Source organism: Ips typographus, linkage group LG1 (genome assembly GCF_016097725.1).
Source record: "Ips typographus isolate SLU linkage group LG1, UJ_Ityp_2.0, whole genome shotgun sequence".
Taxonomy (NCBI): Eukaryota; Metazoa; Arthropoda; class Insecta; order Coleoptera; family Curculionidae; genus Ips; species Ips typographus.
Window position 1 is genome coordinate 26,091,670 of NC_138422.1, and position 18,301 is coordinate 26,109,970.

Here is an 18,301-nt window from a genome sequence, read left to right on the forward strand (position 1 = left end):
TATGACTCCCGGAATACATTTGTTAACAAGTTTTTTATTATACTTAACAGAAAATACTACATTTTCAACTGTTTATAAAATACAGTAAATATGACATTTTCGGAACAGCGCACGGAAATTTTTTCCCGATCCCTCTTTCCGTGCGCTTAATAATAAACATAGATATCCATGATACTAGATATCCTATGGCAACCCGAAGAAAAAAAAGAAACGAGTAATGTGTCTATAGCAACGATTTGTTTATTAATTACAAATTTTATTTTCTGTCAGTGAAAATTAAGTATTTATGTATTTATTACATTTTGCAAAAATGAATTCAGATTGTGAAGAAAATCGGGATATTCCCGAAAATATCTTACAACGAGCGGCAGAAGTGAGTGCAGATTTATTACCAGTGAAATCCAGGTTGAGATATGAACAAGAATATAACAGTTTTACCGAATGGCGGACTCAGAAACGAATCAAAATTGTGAGTGACGATATTCTTTTAGTATATTTTTCTGAAAAAGCCAATACTATGAAATCCTCCACTTTATGGAGTCGATTCTCTATGTTAAAGAGTTGTTTGGCAATAAAAGAAAATACTCACCATCAATATCCAAAAACGATTGCTTTTTTGAAACGACAAGCTGTAGGATATATACCAAAGAAATCCAAGATTCTTACAGCAGAACAAGTAACCAAATTTTTATGTGAAGCTTCAGATGAAGAATATCTACTAGCAAAAGTAATTTTAGTGTTTGGCATCTTCGGTGCATGCCGCAGAGATGATTTAATACGTTTGAGTTTAGATGATGTGGAAGATAATGGGCGTTTCCTTGTCGTGTTCTTACGAGATGGAAAAACTCACAGGTCAAGAAGTTTTACCATTACCAATGAAAATTGCAAATTCGATCCCTGTACAATTTATCGTAAATACGCAGATCTCCGCCCTAAACATATGGAGAGTAGAAGATTATTTGTTGCATACCGAAACCAAAGATGTTACGCTCAACATGTTGGGTGCCATACTATCAGTGGTATTCCAAAACTTGTTGCAAAATACCTAAAACTAAAAAATCCCGAAGAATATACCGGACATGGGCTAAGGCGCTCTTCGGCAACCATGTTGGTGGAAAACGGCGGTGATTTGCTCACTTTGAAAAGACACGGAGGATGGCTTTCTTCCAATGTAGCAGAAGGATATATAGAAGAGTCCATACAAAGAAAAATTGAAGTATCACGGAAGTTGTTTAGCCCTTGTAACTTGGAAACTACAACATCTGTAACAGTCAATCAAGAGAACCAAAGCACACACGAACACTCCTCTTCAACATCTTTAGCAGAGTCTTTAGTTCAACAAAAAGAAATGCAAAAGGGATTGAGCTTCAACAATAATACGAATAGTACAATAAATATTACTATTAATAATAACGGTTCTGTCCAAAATTAATTTTCTTAGAATTACCTACTTGTATTTTTTTTGTTAATTTGAATTGTATGTACTTACATTTTTACTGTTTTAAAAATAAAAATAAATATTCCCGATTTTCTTAATAATTTTTTGCGATAATTTTTGTTTATGGTGATTTCAGGTACCTAAGTATAATAAAAAATATCGTTCATTACTCGTCCAGAAATGGATTTTCCGTTCTTGCATGACTTCCCGTGTTCGGCTGCGCCTCACACGAGAATTTGTCACGCGCGCACGGAAAAATCCTCATTTCTGTACTGGTAATGAAATATACTATTCCAGTATTTAGCAGGGTTGACTAGAAGACTTTAGTTTTTTCCAGTCGCTGAAATCCTGAAAAATTACCAAGTTATAACGTTACAAACATTAGGCATATGATTTTTCAATTAACAGCAATGTACAACCACTCACTTTTCAAGAGACTCTCGGATATTTGGTAACAAATTTGTTTTACTGTGGAAGTCTTCTTCAAGCACTAAAAGCAGATATTTAGCATGATTTTACATCCTTTTGCATACACTTGAAACTCAAAAAAAAACTAACCAATAAAATGTAGACAAAATTTTATTAATAATTTACGTAGAATTTCAAATCACAAACAGGCTTATTCGTCGAACAAGATACCGTAGGTACCAAAAGCGATAGCGACATCAGTTTGAGCCCAGAATCTGTGGAAGGTGAATTCGGGGATGTCTCCACCAGCTATGATAGCTTCGATCTTGTCCCAATCAGCGTCGTTCTTGAACCTACAATATAAAATTATTATTGTAATTCTGAGGTTGAATTGGTATAACAGAAAACTTACCAGGAACGGATTCCTATGAAGGTTGCAGATTGATCGATAACATCACCGTAGGGGTAAGTTCCAGTCCATCCAGAAGGTACGTAAACCTGGATTAAATCAGTACCGTTATATTATAAAGAAATCATTGGATTTGAGTGTACTTACGGGTTCTTCAAACCTTCCGTATTGGTCAGGAGTCTCAGGGATAGTGATACCTTTGTCGGTAGCGTACTTGTAGAGAGCGTCCAAAAGGTTCTTGGCGAATTCCTTGGCTTCAGTGTCACCGGAAGCAGCAGCCCAATAAGCCAAAGTTCTGGCGGTGGCGGAGGCGGTACCGATTTCATGAGTGTAGACACCAACGTTGACGTGGATTTCTGGGGGGACACCAGACCAGGTTAAATGGTCAGGCATTTGGAAGTCTCCGTTTTCAATCTTAATGACGGACATAACCCAACTGGCCCATTTCTGCAAGATAGGTTCCACAGTGGAGTCCTTGGTGACGTAGTAGTATTGAGCCAAACGGTCAGTAGACCAGGGTTGCATACCGAACCATCTGTTGGATGGAGGGTCATGGTATACGGGTTCCCAGTCGTAGAACATGCCGTGGAATTCATCTTTGGTCACGTTGGAGTCGGGAGTGTCGTAACGTCCCTTCCAGGAGTTGGTAACACCACCAGCAAAAGCACCTTCAGGAGTTTGCAAGTATTCGTACAATTCGATTTGTCTTTCCAAAGAAGTGGTCCAGTCTTGAACGGCGGTAGAACCTTTAGGTTTTAGTTCATCGACATGAGATAGAGCGTAGGCGGCCAAGGGGTTTTGGTAACCAAAGTGACTGGCACCATCTCCAATGATCCAAGCCCAGTTACCGTGGTCGGGCATAGCACCTCCCCAAGCAAAGTACCAACTGATCAAATAGTGAGCACTGTCCTTTCCAGTAGCACCAGCGCAGCTGTATTTGTTTGTGCAGTCTCCGATCTTCTTGAAGTATTTGTCATACATGGCGTAACGAAGGTAGTCACCCATTTTGGCTGCTTTGGCAACAGTGTCGGAGATGGTGCTGTACACACCCTTTTCTTTAGCCCATTGAACAGCCCAGAAAGCGGCTTGAACGGCTCTGGCGTCAGCATCAGGAGCGGCAGTGTATTTCCATTGGGGGGTGTAACTACTGTCACCGACGAACAAGTCCAAGAAACCGTTGGTTCCTCCGTATTTGAAAGTATCGCAAGTGGGCTGAGGAATGGTTCTCCACACTGATTCTTCAGGTCCTCTCTGGAAAGTGTTGATTAGAGACGGTCCGGTAGCTGTAGGTCCAGCTTCGCATTGTCCTTGCACATCTCCAAAACCGTAGATGTTGTCTACGTCCAAAAGCCAATGCATGGAGTACATGAAGGATGTACCGTAAGTTTCTTTGAGTTCCTCGTAAAGAGGATCTTGACCGACTGGGACACCGCTTTCCATCGGGGAGGGGTATTCGCTGGGGTGGTCTTTCTCGTCAGCGTAGGTGGCTGGCGAGCTAGGGTTGTAACCGCTCAGGGTGGGTTGGTAGGTGGGGATAATGTATTTTTCCAAATTTTCCCAAGCTGTGTTGAAGCCAGAGAAGTCACCAGTGATGTAACCGTTGACGGCTTCCATCCACAAGTAGTAGGAGTAAGCTTCGGAGGTGGTTTCGTGACCATAGTCAGGAGCTTCAACCTGGAAGAAAATTTTCGAATAAGTTTCAACAATATATAATTCATTCAGGCTTTTGTCATCTAAATCATTTTAATCAATTTAAAACAAATTAATTCAAAGCCACGAGAGCAGAATACCATTAACTTTCCTCATATTTTATTTACAATTATACTGGTATTATACTTACTACTAGAGTTTCAATGGAGTGGTAAGGCACACCTTCACTGGAGAAGTATCCATTAGCGGAACTGTGGATCTTCGCGTATTGTTCCTTAAAACGGTCAGTGTAAACACCGGCTTGGATACCAGCCACAAAGGCTAGTAACAAAATTGCAACTTTCATGTTTGAAGCTGCAACAAAATACAATATATTAGAATTTTTTTTGTTTTTTGATAATAATTGTGACTTACTTTTCACACCGAACGATGATCTGCAACCTGATTTTTCCACGTCAACGCCGAGTTTTTATAGTAAACTGATCTGATTTTATCAGATGGAACCTCTTTAGGGTACTCGATGTTGTTTATTTGTTCAGAACCGAAAACCACTTTTGGATTATTTTTGAAAACACTCGAATACTAACTTTTCTCATACTCATTGTTTTCAATGTTTTGGTGGTTCAGTTTCTCAGCAGGAGTAGTTTTGTCACAATCTTTAGTCAAGAAAAAAGTTATCTTGAGCTTTTTAGATCAATCTGCAAACACTGCAATCGTAATTTAGGTAAAAAAAAATGTTTTAGAAACTAATTACAACTTGACAACACTGTGAACTATAGCGGTATATTTATAGCTTGTTTAAACAAAATTCAGTTTTGACAAACCTAAGTGATTTTGACTTAATTAGACCTGATTTTAGTTACTACCTACAAAAAAAGTATTATGAATAAACAAGTTAAAAAAAGCAAATTGTAACTATATGTAGTGGCAACACTGCATGATTTCTATAATATATATTTTTTTTAAATTGCTGATAAAATTTTAATAAATACAGTTTATGCTCAACATTGAAAGTGTTTTGCATTATTTTTAGTTTAGTTTTATAACAAAGTATTTATTTTGACCAAATATGACAATCGTGTCAAAGTTGCCAGATCTCTAGCCGAGTTAGTATAGAAATTATTGGCAACAATGTATAATAAGAATCAAATTACTGGTGCTCAAAATTGTTAGATCTCGAGACACTGTTGCCAAATTTAGGGACCTCAAATTAGGTGAAATAAGTACAAAACAAGCTTTAAACTTTTCAAAAATTGGAAAAATGCCATTTTTTGTCAAAATTTTCAATTTTTTTTTGCTCTAAAAAAGCTTTAATGCACAGCAAAGGGTATATTTACACCAAAGAACCTCAAACTAGGTAAAATAAGCACAAAAAAAGCACTTTCAATTTTCCGATTTTTCAAAAAAATGAAAGAATAGTATTAGGGGTCTTTTTTGTACTTTTTAAGATTCAATATCTCGGTAACATGAGGAGCTAGACAGGCAAGTTTTGGCTCATTTTGTAGTCGTTTTTATGCTTTTTTTAATGGCTGTTTGGCAAAATTGATAGGAGTTAAAATAAAAAAGTTACAACCTATCAAAAATACAAAAAAATGACAGTTTTGGTAAAAAGTGCATTTTTAGCAAATTTTCATTTTGCTCCATAAGGGTTCCAATGCACAGCAAAGGGTATATTTATACCAACGGACCTCAAATTAGGTGAAATAACCACTTTAAAATTTACAATTTTTCAAAAAAATTAAATAATGGGGGGTCTTTTTTAAGTACTTTTTAAGATTTAATATCTCGGTAACATGAGGAGCTAGAGAGGCAAGTTTTGGCTCATTTTGTAGTCGTTTTAATGCCTTTTTTAATGGCTGTTTGGCAAAATTGATAGGAGTTAAAATAAAAAAGTTACAACCTATCAAAAATACAAAAAAATGACAGTTTTGGTAAAAAGTGCATTTTTAGCAAATTTTTTTTTGCTCCATAAGGGTTCCAATGCACAGCAAAGGGTATATTTATACCAACGGACCTCAAATTAGGTGAAATAACCACTTTAAAATTTACAATTTTTCAAAAAAATTAAATAATAGGGGGTCTTTTTTAAGATTTAATATCTCGGTAACATGAAGAGCTAGAGAGACGAGTTTTGGCTCATTTTGTAGTATTTTTTTTGCCTTTGATAGGAGTAAAAATGATAGGAGTTGAAATAAAAAAGTTACAACCTATCAAAAATACAAAAAATTACAGTTTTGGTAAAAAGTACATTTTTGGCAAATTTTTATTTTACTCCCTAGAGATTTTTCAAATAATACGGACCTGAATCTGTATACTTTTAATTGTTCTTTTTTAAATGCTTATTTGATGATCTACTCATCTACTCAGATTACATGATCTACTCATGTCCTGTTTTTTTCTCCGGACTTCGAGGCAGTAAATCCTCCAGAAAATTCTAAAAACCAATCTCTAAGTGGCAGGGTTTTTTTTAAAATGTTTTTGAGAAACTCTCAGGTCTAGTTAATACCAAAATTGTACCGTTATAAAACGTTGGACGGTAACTGGAATATTTTGTATAGAAAACTAAAATACTTTATGGTATGAAGAAAAAAATCTCTCAGATTTCTAGTTTTTGTCTTGAAACTAGTCCACAACGAAAACCCCCCTAAAACAAAATCTTATTAATTTAAGCACTTAGTTTTCTGTTTATTTAAACTAAAACAATGTTCATACTTTACTATCCAAAAAAAGTTTAAAATGATTAATCGAATCTACACGAGAATCTCCAAAAAGTAGTATCGAATGATTATATTGACGTCCATAACTACTTGAAGATAAGAGTTATGTACACGACTGGCCATCAGTTGCATTGTAAAAACGAATAAAACAATCAACGCTATCCTCTAGAGTTAGAATATTCTATTTCAGGTGAAAATTTATGCAAATAACTCGAGTGTCGCATCTATTTTCATAACTTCCAACATCAGTGTAAATGAATATTCAAATGAAACGTGATGTTTATTTGCTTCCCTATTCATTTCAAATTTTCGGCTACCGCAAACGTAAAAACGTCGCTGAAGAACACAATAATTAGTAAACTACTTGTTTTCCACTTTTTGAGAAATAATACGAAAACAGGTATGTAAATACATGACGTCCGTTCATTATAAGGGACGAGAAATAAAATTGAAAACACTTGAGAATGTTTATTTATGTTATTATATCACTTATGTTATTTTTGTCATTTTATTGATTATGAGGTAACAATGGTACAATGAATGAGTTCGAGAATCTTTTTAGAATAAAGTAAATATTGGGATTATTTATTATTTGTGTTTCTTCAATTACGACTACATAGAAACAAAGTTTGAGTGTTTTTTATTCATATAGGAAAATTGTTTAGGTTGGGCAATTTTTTGGTTAGAAAAGCATTATTCTAATAATGTTTATTTAAAAAAAATGTGCTCCAAGCTCTATAAAAGATGATATTACCTAAAATAAAAACCACCTTCCTACCGAGTGTTTTCGAAACTTGGTATGAGTAATGACGGAGAGGGAGACAGTTTTTCTGAAAATATACGGTGATAGCTGATAAAGTGGTTTTAAGATTACATTAGATAGAAAACGTTCTCAGAAGGAGCAGACTTGAGGATCACGTTACATAAGTAAACTAGAGTAACATATGGAAAAATTGACCAATTAAAGAATCAGATACCATAGCTAAGTAAAATATTAATCATTATAGTTAATTTAGAAGAAAAACCATGATTTGAGAACGAAAATCTGTTGTGTGAAGGAATCTATCAATAGGAAAAACTAGAACTTTGGTTATTTACACCATTTGTAGCTTCTCAAATAACAGAGCTACGCTCAGTCAAAATAGAGCTAGTTCAAAAAATGCAGTATGTGACAAAGAATTCAGATGATCAGCTCCAAAAATTCACATAAAATGATTTAATATGTTTAGAAAGCTGAATTTATTATAAAAATTACTTGCTATGTGCTACTGCTTAATAATATTAATAATAATTATAATACAAAGCTGTTATTGACATTAATCAAATGGGCAGCGAATTAAGTGTTGAGTTATTTTTACAGGACCAACTAAATGAGTCCTATAATTAATGTTTAAGATTACGTATTAGCTAACAGTCCCCCCAAAATCCCATAACCTACATTAAGATTAACGAGTGACACAATAAACTTAAATTTAAAATATTGCCAGTAGTTAGAAGGGCTTTGGAAGGGACGATTCACCCTAAAATTGTCTGTCTCAAAACAGACGATTCGGCCGGCTAAAAAGCCGCAATCCCCAAAAACAAAACCGGCTCATAACATCGACATTAAGCCGCCCAAATCCGCCCATTAAGCGTAAACCGGCATTTTTCAGCCATCCATCTCCTGTTTCGGGATTGTTTCGCGCCGAATTTACTCCTTTATCGCTAGACCCCCCCGTTTATATTTATAATTTATCTTTTTAATGTTGGCAGGCCTTGCGTTTCCGTATTATTTCCCGCATACCGACCTTTCGCCCTTTTTTTGTTTAGAACCGGGAATAGATGGAGGGGATGCCTTAAAGCCGAATTAATCGTCCTGAAGCCGGGACGCGTATATGAAAGAGCGAGAACGTGATAATTTTGGATAATTGCCCGACTTGGGCACTAAAATTTGTCGGATACAATGGAGCTTTATTCTTCGAGGGATTATGGCTCTTGGCTGAACTGGATTTTTCGTGTTTTAAATTTTCGAGTTTGTTGCTTTGGTTTTACTGGAACGTTCTTGAAATAAGCGGTAGCGAGCTGGTTTATATCAGTTTTAAGTCTATTTCTAGACTAGCTCGATGAGTACCACTTTATGCTGATTAACATATAATTATTTTGTTTTTTTTTTAGATAAGTTCCTTATCACCTGACCAATTAATACGATTTCAGTACAACAGTAGGTCGTTTCTAAGATAAGGGGTAATTAGCTTCAAATAATCTAAATTTATGGAATCGAGTATATCAACAGGTAGATTAGAGCGATTTAGTAAAAGTTTAACAGCTACTGACAACTATTCTTAGATGATAGATTTAGAGTAGGTGTGGTCAACTATAGGAACTCCTGTAGATGGAGCAGCGATCTAAATTTTACTACATTTACCATTAGTACAGCAGAGTTGAAGATATAGTTATAAATAAAGCTTGTTGCACCATGTAACCATAATAGGGCTGAATTGCAAGTTTATAAAACATTAATGGGTCTGATTTTTTTCTTGGTGGAATGGGCTCTTCAAGGTAAATAAACTTACTCATTTACAAGAGGTATTTTAGTTAAATCTTTATAGGAAACGATCTGGCTCATAACCACAAAAACCATATGTATATTCTACAAACCAAGTGCTGAGTACCCAGGTCTCAATACCTTTAACGATAGTAGATGTATTTGTAAATCAGCTATATCTCCACTTATTTTAGACAAATTACATCTCTTAAATATTTGTACCAACTTTTATACTCATCCTAATTAAGAAACTGCTGAATTTCTTTGTCTTCATGATGAAACATTAAAATCCTCTTTCAGAATAGCATTCTAGTTCCCAAAACTTGTGGTTTTTCGATGATGATACTAAATTTGCATATGCCCAATTAGATGATAAGGTATGTTTGTTACGGTTTAGTGGCTAATGGTCAGTCATGGACTTATCCTCCTAACCTAAATTCAAATTTTTGAACTAGTCTAAACCACACTTATGTTCTCACACACTTTCTGCCATTCTTTACTTCCACTGTCCTTCTTACCCATAAAGTTATGACACTCAGATATCTTTTTTATGTACTTTCTGCCTTCCTAATATACTCACGCTCTTGTTCCTTTCATTCGATGCATATTTCCTGTATCTCAATTTCCCAAACATTTACTTGTTCTATCAATTGGTGGTTACTAGCTTTCTAGAGTACTTCTATAGCCAGCAGACAGTGAGAACGTGCCCTGTAATTTTTCCAGTGGTCCTCTCACGTGTTTTGACTGTTTCGCTCACACTCCTCCCAAAAACTGTTGGTCTCCATAGTCGCTTTACACATTTTCACTATTGTCCATCATTTATCATAAGCTCCAGCATTTACTCAAACTATTCTCATCTCGACAACTCCTCTTCCACATCCACTCCATCAATGCCATCATTTTGTTTTTCTCTGTTCCCTTTTCTCCCTCATCCATAAATCTGACGGCCATCAAATGCTTAGGCTCTTCGTTGCTACGATTCTGTAACACCATCACCATTATAGTTTACTAAGAAGGTCAGCTATTTGTCTTCACACTTTACATAATTGATATAGTTACATTTTTTATCTATTTTCCCAAACACAAAAGCATCACAACCGTTTTACTACTTTTTTATTCCCAACCTTTTCTATCTCCTCAACAGGGAAATAGGTAAGTAACCGCACACTTTTCAGTGTTTCTTGTTCAGCTCTTCATGTCTCCATGTACCAATTACCCCGCCCCTGAGCACTCTTTAGTTCAAAAATAGCTAAGTTAGCTTCATAAGAAAAACATGGAGACCAGTAAAGTAAAATTTACAAATAAGAAACTAAAAGCAAGTATTGGAAAACCAAGAAAATCACATTTGAAACCGTCTGGAGGTGTTTTCCGTTAACATTGCTCTGATACTAGACCAAAGTTTATTGAACTCAGTTACGAACAAATACCAAAGCAATTTATTTGGCTTAAGTGCTTCACTTTCTATTTTGATAACTGTATCATGAGACAATTCCAAATATTCGATTTATAGACTCTAGAACGTTTGATATAAAGGTTCGTTATCATTAACTCTACTAGACAGTATCCGACTTACTCAATAAGACGGGACCCAGTTCCATCAATAACCGCCAGATTTCGACTGGAGAAACGACTAATAAGCTTCGAAACGTCTGAAACCAACTAGCACAATGGCTAACAGGGAGGAACAGAGGCATCCGGATTATTTGCGTTCGGATCGACCGCCACGTCACCAAAGACGTCAGAAACACAAATAGGAACTCTTTGGATCCGGTTTGAAGGACAGACAATTTCGCTTTGTAAATTTAATGAGCAGCCCGTTTCCCGGTTTGCGGATGTTTATTTCAAAACGGTCTTTACCCCTTTGTAAATTCCGCGTTTATTGTATTACAATCGGATAATGGACTTTTAAATTTGGTTTCAACGGCGACTGGTTTGTTTGTTTTATGCTTTTGTTCAGCTAGAGTTAAAAATGTGTAGGAAACATGCATTTTTATTAAGAATAATTAATATTTTTAACTGCCAACCTCTAGTCTCTAGTCCAAATGAAAATTGCCAGATGACTGATTGCAAATATCTTGAAAACTACTAATTTTATTTTTCTCACATTATACAGGGTGGTCCAGTTTTAAATGTCAATAATCCACCAATCCATAGCCAATTAAAAAATAAGTTGACATTCATTATGTCATTTTCCTGAAAAGTGCTTCCTAAGGAAAATACAGTCCTTCAAATTTCTGTTTAAAAAATCGTTTTTTTTGTCATAACTGTCAGACCGTTGGAGCAATATTGATCAAATTTGGAACAAGCACTTTATTACACGTTATTACGGTCAAAGACCCAAAACTAACCCAACCCAACTTAAAAATTGTCTTGGAAACGGAAAATTCACTTAAGAAGTTAAAAAATATTATTGTAGCCAGTTTTCATAGTTTCCAGACAAACTGAAACCCTTTAGTTTTGAAAAATGACTTTTCATGCAAATCGAGAGATTTTAATACTGAAAATTGACGTAGACATAAAAACTAAGTACTTTTTCAAGAATTTGTTACTACAAATTCATACATTTAAACCTTAAAAATTGACTTGAACCCCAAAATGTGACTGAACTAATGAAAAGTGACATCAGAAGCTTAAAATTTGCATTTGAAGTAAGTTTTCATAATTTTAAGACAAATTTCAATATTTTAGTCTTGAAAATAGTCTTAGATGCAGGACATTGACATTAGATTCATGAAAATTGTCTTGAAAACGAACTTTTCGTGCTTTTTATTTTCTTCGAATTCTGGACTATTTTTAGTGCTTCAAAACTGCTTTCAGCTTGGAAAATCGAGTTTCAAGACTATCTTCACCAAGTTATTGACATAGCAAACTTAAAAACAATTTTTACATTCTTCATAGACTTAAAATGGCATTCCAAGCTTTGTCACTATTAAATCGACTTCTAGACACCTCAGTGCTAAAAATTCGGGTATTTCTTAATAAACTAGACTGTTTTTAGTGTTTTAAGGCTCTTTTCAGTGCCTCAAATCGAGTTTCAAGACTATCTTTACAAAGTTTTTGACTTATCAGGCCTAAAAGCCAGTGTGTCCACTGACCATAGTCTTGAAAATGTTATTTCAAGCTTCTTCACTATTAAATTGACTTCTACACTCATAGGTGCAATAAATTGTAGTACCCCTAAGAAATTCAGACTGTTTTTACTGCTTTTTAAGACTGAAAAATCGAGTTTAAGACTATTTCCAAAAGTCAAGTTTCTTCAGTAATAAAAGTAAAAAATGTTGGTACCAAATGCTACAATAATAGTTTTGAGAACTAATTTTTAGAAATAAAATAGTCCGAAAATTTAATTTACTTCTAGACTCGTTGTCCAGTCCAGAAAATTGAGTTGTACACCAATTAAAGTCTTGAAAATATACTTTTGGACTCTCTTTAGTCCTAGTAAAGTCAGTTCTAGCATTAAAAGTCAACTTTTATATTATTTTTAGTAGTAAAAAATGAGTTTCATGCACAATACAATCTTTGTCTTGATTTCCGGACTTTTTTTAGTTCTTGAATGCCAGTTTCAGACACTCAACCAGGATGGCAGTCTGAGAAAGCGAATCATAAGGCCATTCCTAATAGTAAAAAGCAAGTTTTTAGACAAACAGTTTTTTAGTACAAATTTGGACTTTCACAAGTCTTGAATGTTCAGTTTTAAACTATAAAACGATTTTTTAAATTGAAATTTGGAGGACTGTATCTTCCTTAGGAAACGTTTTTCAGAAAAATGACATAATGAATGTCAACTTATTTTTTAATTGGCTATGGATTGGTGAATTATTGACATTTAAAACTGGACCACCCTGTATTTTGCTATCACTAAACTAATCAAAAATTGCCAATAAAAGACTGTGGCGTGTACGTGTAAGTAATATACAGGATGTTAGGTTTGAATTAAGAAAGTTGGTATACTTTGTAACTGACCCTGTATACTTGCACACCCCATTTCTCGTATCATGCGCTTTTATTTACTAAAACAATATAAAAACTGAGAAAAATAAAATTAGTAATTTTCGAGTTATTTGCAATATTCCAGACTTTTTGTATTTAATTTGTTGTAAATTCTTGCAAAAAAGTTTGAAAGGAACATACTGAAAACTGTGATGTATGACATTAGCTTTGTTTGGTTTTTTAAACTGTTCTTGCACTGATTTGGGCTATTTGCATAAATGGGATAAGTTTACTGAATTACAGTATACAAATGGTCCAAACCCATATTCGAAACCGTTCTAAATCAATCACCCAAACAAAGCTAAAGTTACAGTTTATTTGCATTTGTAAGACAGGATTTGAAAGAAAAAACGCATTTTGTAATTTCCAGCTAAATTTCTAGTGGATTTCTACTATATTCCACTCATGTTGCAGAATTGTTCTAAGCTGTTGCACACTAGAGTTTTCCTTCCAACTTTATAAGCGTTTTAGGTCTGCCAATTTTAAGTGCTTCAAATATTTTAGTCGGCTTGAAGCACTAACTTAGTAAAAATTTGCTAATCATATCATGATAATACGTAAACTAGCATGTGAGGGCAAGATGACAAACTATACAAAGTAGCATCAAAATCGCAATTTTTAGAGCGAAAATCTAGAATTCACCACCCTGGACAATAGATGGCCAGTAACATTTTTAAATGAATTATACTAGATTATATTTTCATCGTATAATTTTCAATTAACTTCGCAGAAACGGATTAGCAAAATCATCAAGTTTCTAAGGATCTAGCTTGACGAATTACATAATGACAGTTGTAAAAGTGCGCTAATGGTTCTAGTAAAACAAATTTGCAGACTCTCTCCTCCAACACCGTCCTCGATCGTAAAAAGATTTAATTACGCCAGCTTTACTGTCAGGCTGTAAAGAGCGAGGAGCAGGCAGTTTTAGATAACGACTTCCAAGCACAATAAAACGCCAAGAAGCGAAGATATTTTATAGTAGCGGCAACGTTAATTTCATCCATTAAAATTCTAGACTAAAAATATGCAATCCGCCGCAAAATTGCGTGGGAATTATACACGAAAGTTGGAAATTGAATAAATCATTTCAGTGGTAAAATTACTTGGATATATTAATACCTATAAATTATTAGATTAGTCAGCTAGCAGTTCTTCGAGTCGCGCCTTCTGTTTTGCTGTGAATGGAGGAATAATGCTTCTTTTGAATATTTTGACTCGGTAATCGGTGAACTCTCTGTGCAGTCTGACTCCACTAAGTGCTAGACCTTGACATAGCTCATCAGTCATCAGTTCTCTTCTAAACTGTTGCTTCATGACTCTTGCTTGTCTTGCTAATCTTTCCCGACATACTACTCTACTGTTTAAAATAATCTTTTATATTTAAAACTACAGAAACGTAGAACATACTAAGGTAGTTCCAAGTTGGAGTAGCTAGGGTCTCTAGTATCATTAGGGGTCAACACAAAAGGAGGCTTATTTACTTCTCTGCTTCCAGAGATTACAGCAACTTGATTAACAACATCGTTGGATTCGGCTGAAGAAAGAAAACATTTAAACACTTTCAGTATGACCAAATACTTACTTTACATTCAATTTGTTGATTTTCTTCTTTTACGAATTGTCCATTGTTAGTCATTATTACGACTTGTAAAAGTTTGTAAAATATGCTGTCAATGACTGGCAGAATAGTGTAATGACATTGGAACTGTCATTATCAGTCATTTAGGCCTGCGAGTTCCTAAGTGGCCACTGGTATGGTCTCAAACGAAGACATTTATTGTTCTTTTTTCTGGCTTTATCAGAGTAAATTAATTGGACATCATCGGGTAATGCATTGTTAACATGGTTTTAAGTAAATACCAATTTCTGTAAAATCGTCTGTAATAGCAAACAGATCAAGTAATGTTACGGAAAGTATGTACTACTTATACAGTGTGGAACAGCCAAATGGAATAAATTCGATAACGAATAAATGAGAGCGTGTTGGAAAAAACGCTTGGACACGTCGATTTGTATTTTTAGATGCGCATTTATTAAAAAAAATAAAAATTATATAGGGTGTGTCATGTGACAGTGGCCGATACCAACTTTCTTATTTGAAATACAACCCCCTGTATATTATAATTTTTTTAGATTCTTCAGAAAATTCTAGACATAATTCATGTACAATGTCCCATACCTATCTTCAACTGTTTCGGAAATATTAAGTGTTTTCAGATGTATTACTAAAATTAATATTAAAAAAAGAAAATTATTTTATTTCACAAATAATGTAAAAAAAAAACAAAAAAACATGAATTTCAATGTAAGAGTTGTTCAAAATGTTCGTGAAAATAAGTATTGAGTGTAATGTAGCGAATTTGTGAAATAAAATAATTTTCTTATTTTCTTTTTTTAATGTTAATTGTTGTAATACATCTGAAAACACTTAATATTTCTGAAACAGTTGAAGATAGGTATGGGACATTGTACATGAATTATGTCTAGAATTTTCTGAAGAATCCAAAAAACTAATAATATACAGGGGGTTGTATTTAAAATAAGAAAGTTGGTATCGGCCACTGTCACATGACACACCCTACATAATTTTTATGTTTTTTAAATGCGCATCTAAAAATACAAATCGACGTGTCCAAGCGTTTTTCCCAACACGCTCTCATTTATTCGTTATCGAATTTATTCCATTTGGCTGTTCCACACTGTATACTTTTTTCATGGAAAACAATGAGTTGCGAAAATACGACTTTACATTTGGTCGTAGGTAAAGTATAGTGCTGTAAGGCATTTTACGCACTTATGAAAGTACACATAACTGTTTCGACTTCCGTACGTACGACTACTACGTTTAGGTTATTATTCATATTAAATATTCATGAAAATTGATCAAAACATGAAAATTGGTCCAAAAACTAAAAAATAGCAAAATCATGAAAATTGATCAAAACATGAAACATGGTCCAAAAACTAAAAAATAGCAAAATCATGAAAATTGATCAAAACATGAAAATTGGTCCAAAAACTAAAAAATGAGCAAAATTATGAAAATTGATCAAAACATGAAAATTGGTCCAAAAACTAAAAAATAGCAAAATCATGAAAACATGAAAATTGGTCCAAAAACTAAAAAATGAGCAAAATTATGAAAATTGATCAAAACATGAAAATTGGTCCAAAAACTAAAAAAGAGCAAAATCATGAAAATTGATCAAAACATGAAAATTGGTCCAAAAACTAAAAAATAGCTAAATTATGAAAATTGATCAAAACATGAAGAAAACTGGTCCAAAAACTAAAAAATAGCAAAATCATGAAAATTGATCAAAACATGAAAATTGGTCCAAAAATCAAAAAAATAGCAAAATTATAAAAATTGATCAAAACATAGATTTATCAAAACATATATTATTTATCTATATTTTATTTCAGATATTCTATCACATGTTTGCTTGTTGTTAAAAAACTCATATCCCTCATCACGTTACGTATAAAAGCAATTTTCCCGATTGCTTTAAAAATATAAACACGATATAAACCTCGATAAAATCTGAAAACAAAATTAATCGAAGCTTTAAGAGCATAACAATGTAGATAGCTGCACGTTTGCTCTAAACTAGAGAAGCGAGATCTGAAAAATTTAATTAACAGCAAGCCGGAGGCCGCAAAGCGGGAAAGAATTTATCGATTTGACCCTCACATATTTCCTTCCTTTGATCCAACTTGAATTTAACGCCTTTGTCTATATATCAGGCCACGGTACAGGTTGTATACGGTTTGGGGTTGGCGGCGTAAAATGTACAGACCGAAACTTTGTAATTAACTTTGCAAATTTACGTCAGTTTAAACCCGAAGAACAGGCGCACAAATCAGTTAAGTTAACTATTTCCAAATATTGGATGCGAGTAAACAAAAATGAAATTTCCCTGATTGCTCCAATAAAGTTTGACCGGAGGGGAAAAAACTATTTCCAGTGTAACAAACTTTGCAAAACGCAACTTTTATGTCCCGTGATAAATATTCGAAGAACGAATTGTTTTCGGACGACCGGAAACCGTGTTGCCACTACAACGGAACTCTATTTCGAGAAAATTTTTGGTGCACTTTTCGCTTTGTAGCGGAATTGCTTCGTTATTTTCAACTTCATGGGACAAAGTGTAATAGCACAAAACGAAAAAGAGTGTAGAGAATAGGTCCAATCAACCGTACTAAAAACTCGGTTCAACTTGAGTAATAACTTTTCAAAGATAATAACTCCAGTTATAGGTTTTTTCTTTTTTTTTGGGTTGTTACATATTTTGTTTTTGTTTGTGTGGTTGATTTGAGATGCTTTGAAAAGCCTTATAAGTATTAGTAACTATTTTAGGAACAGTTAGAAAGTTTTAAAAAGACTGTACTTCTTGAAGTATGACAAAAAAAATGAAGAGGGAAGGAAGAAGAAGAAGGAATTGCTAATATACAGGGTGGACCACCGAGAAGTGTATAGAACAAATTATGGAAAAAGTACAAATAAGAAAAATCTGAAAATTTGAGTAGCCACCATCTAAAACAAAAGGACTTCCGATTTTACTTGAATTAGGTACCAATTTGATTATATTAAATTGAACTACCTGTATAATACAGGGTGGTCCAGTTTTAAATGTTAATAATTCCATTCGATAGCCCATCAAAAAATAAGTTACTTAAGTTAACATGCATTATGTCATTTTTCTGAAAAAGGCTTCCTAAGGAAAATACAGTTCTTCAAATTTCACTTTAAAAAATCGTTTTTTTTTGTCATAACTGTCAGACCGTTGAATCAAATTTGGAACAAGCACTCTAGAAATTAATACTCATTATGTATGACGTTTGCCAAAATTCTCCAGAAGCGTAGATACAGGAAAATGGTTTTCATGTTTATGCCTTATTTTCTACGTCTTTGGATATTTTTCAAAATTTACAGTTTCTTTTAAATTTATTGTTCACGATGAAAAATTAATTATCTCATATACAATTCTAATTTGAAACTTCGTTTACGAGATAATTCAGTTATTACGTTCAAAGACCCAAAACTAACCCAACCCAACTTAAAAATTGTCTTGGAAGCCTAAAAAATTTCATTGTAGCCAGTTTTCATAGTTTTCAAATAAACTGAAATTCTTTAGTTGTCAAAATTGATTTAGAAAAGATAA

At 33.9% G+C, this 18,301-nt stretch overlaps 2 protein-coding genes across 2 annotated transcripts; both read right to left on the reverse strand.

Moving 5' to 3' along the window:
- Positions 1-1,999: 1,999 nt before the first annotated feature.
- Positions 2,000-4,469, reverse strand: LOC145725639 (exoglucanase B-like). Its single transcript, XM_081974452.1, has 5 exons — positions 4,320-4,469; positions 4,096-4,259; positions 2,403-3,929; positions 2,259-2,344; positions 2,000-2,199 (listed from the first exon to the last, which is right to left on the reverse strand). Exons 2-5 carry the CDS (start codon positions 4,249-4,251, stop codon positions 2,058-2,060), a joined length of 1,911 nt encoding a protein of 636 aa, XP_081830578.1. The 5' UTR covers positions 4,252-4,259; positions 4,320-4,469; the 3' UTR covers positions 2,000-2,057.
- Positions 4,470-14,221: 9,752 nt separating this feature from the next.
- Positions 14,222-14,932, reverse strand: LOC145734695 (uncharacterized). Its single transcript, XM_081988213.1, has 3 exons — positions 14,724-14,932; positions 14,544-14,670; positions 14,222-14,493 (listed from the first exon to the last, which is right to left on the reverse strand). Exons 1-3 carry the CDS (start codon positions 14,770-14,772, stop codon positions 14,271-14,273), a joined length of 399 nt encoding a protein of 132 aa, XP_081844339.1. The 5' UTR covers positions 14,773-14,932; the 3' UTR covers positions 14,222-14,270.
- Between the last annotated feature and the right edge of the window lie 3,369 nt (positions 14,933-18,301).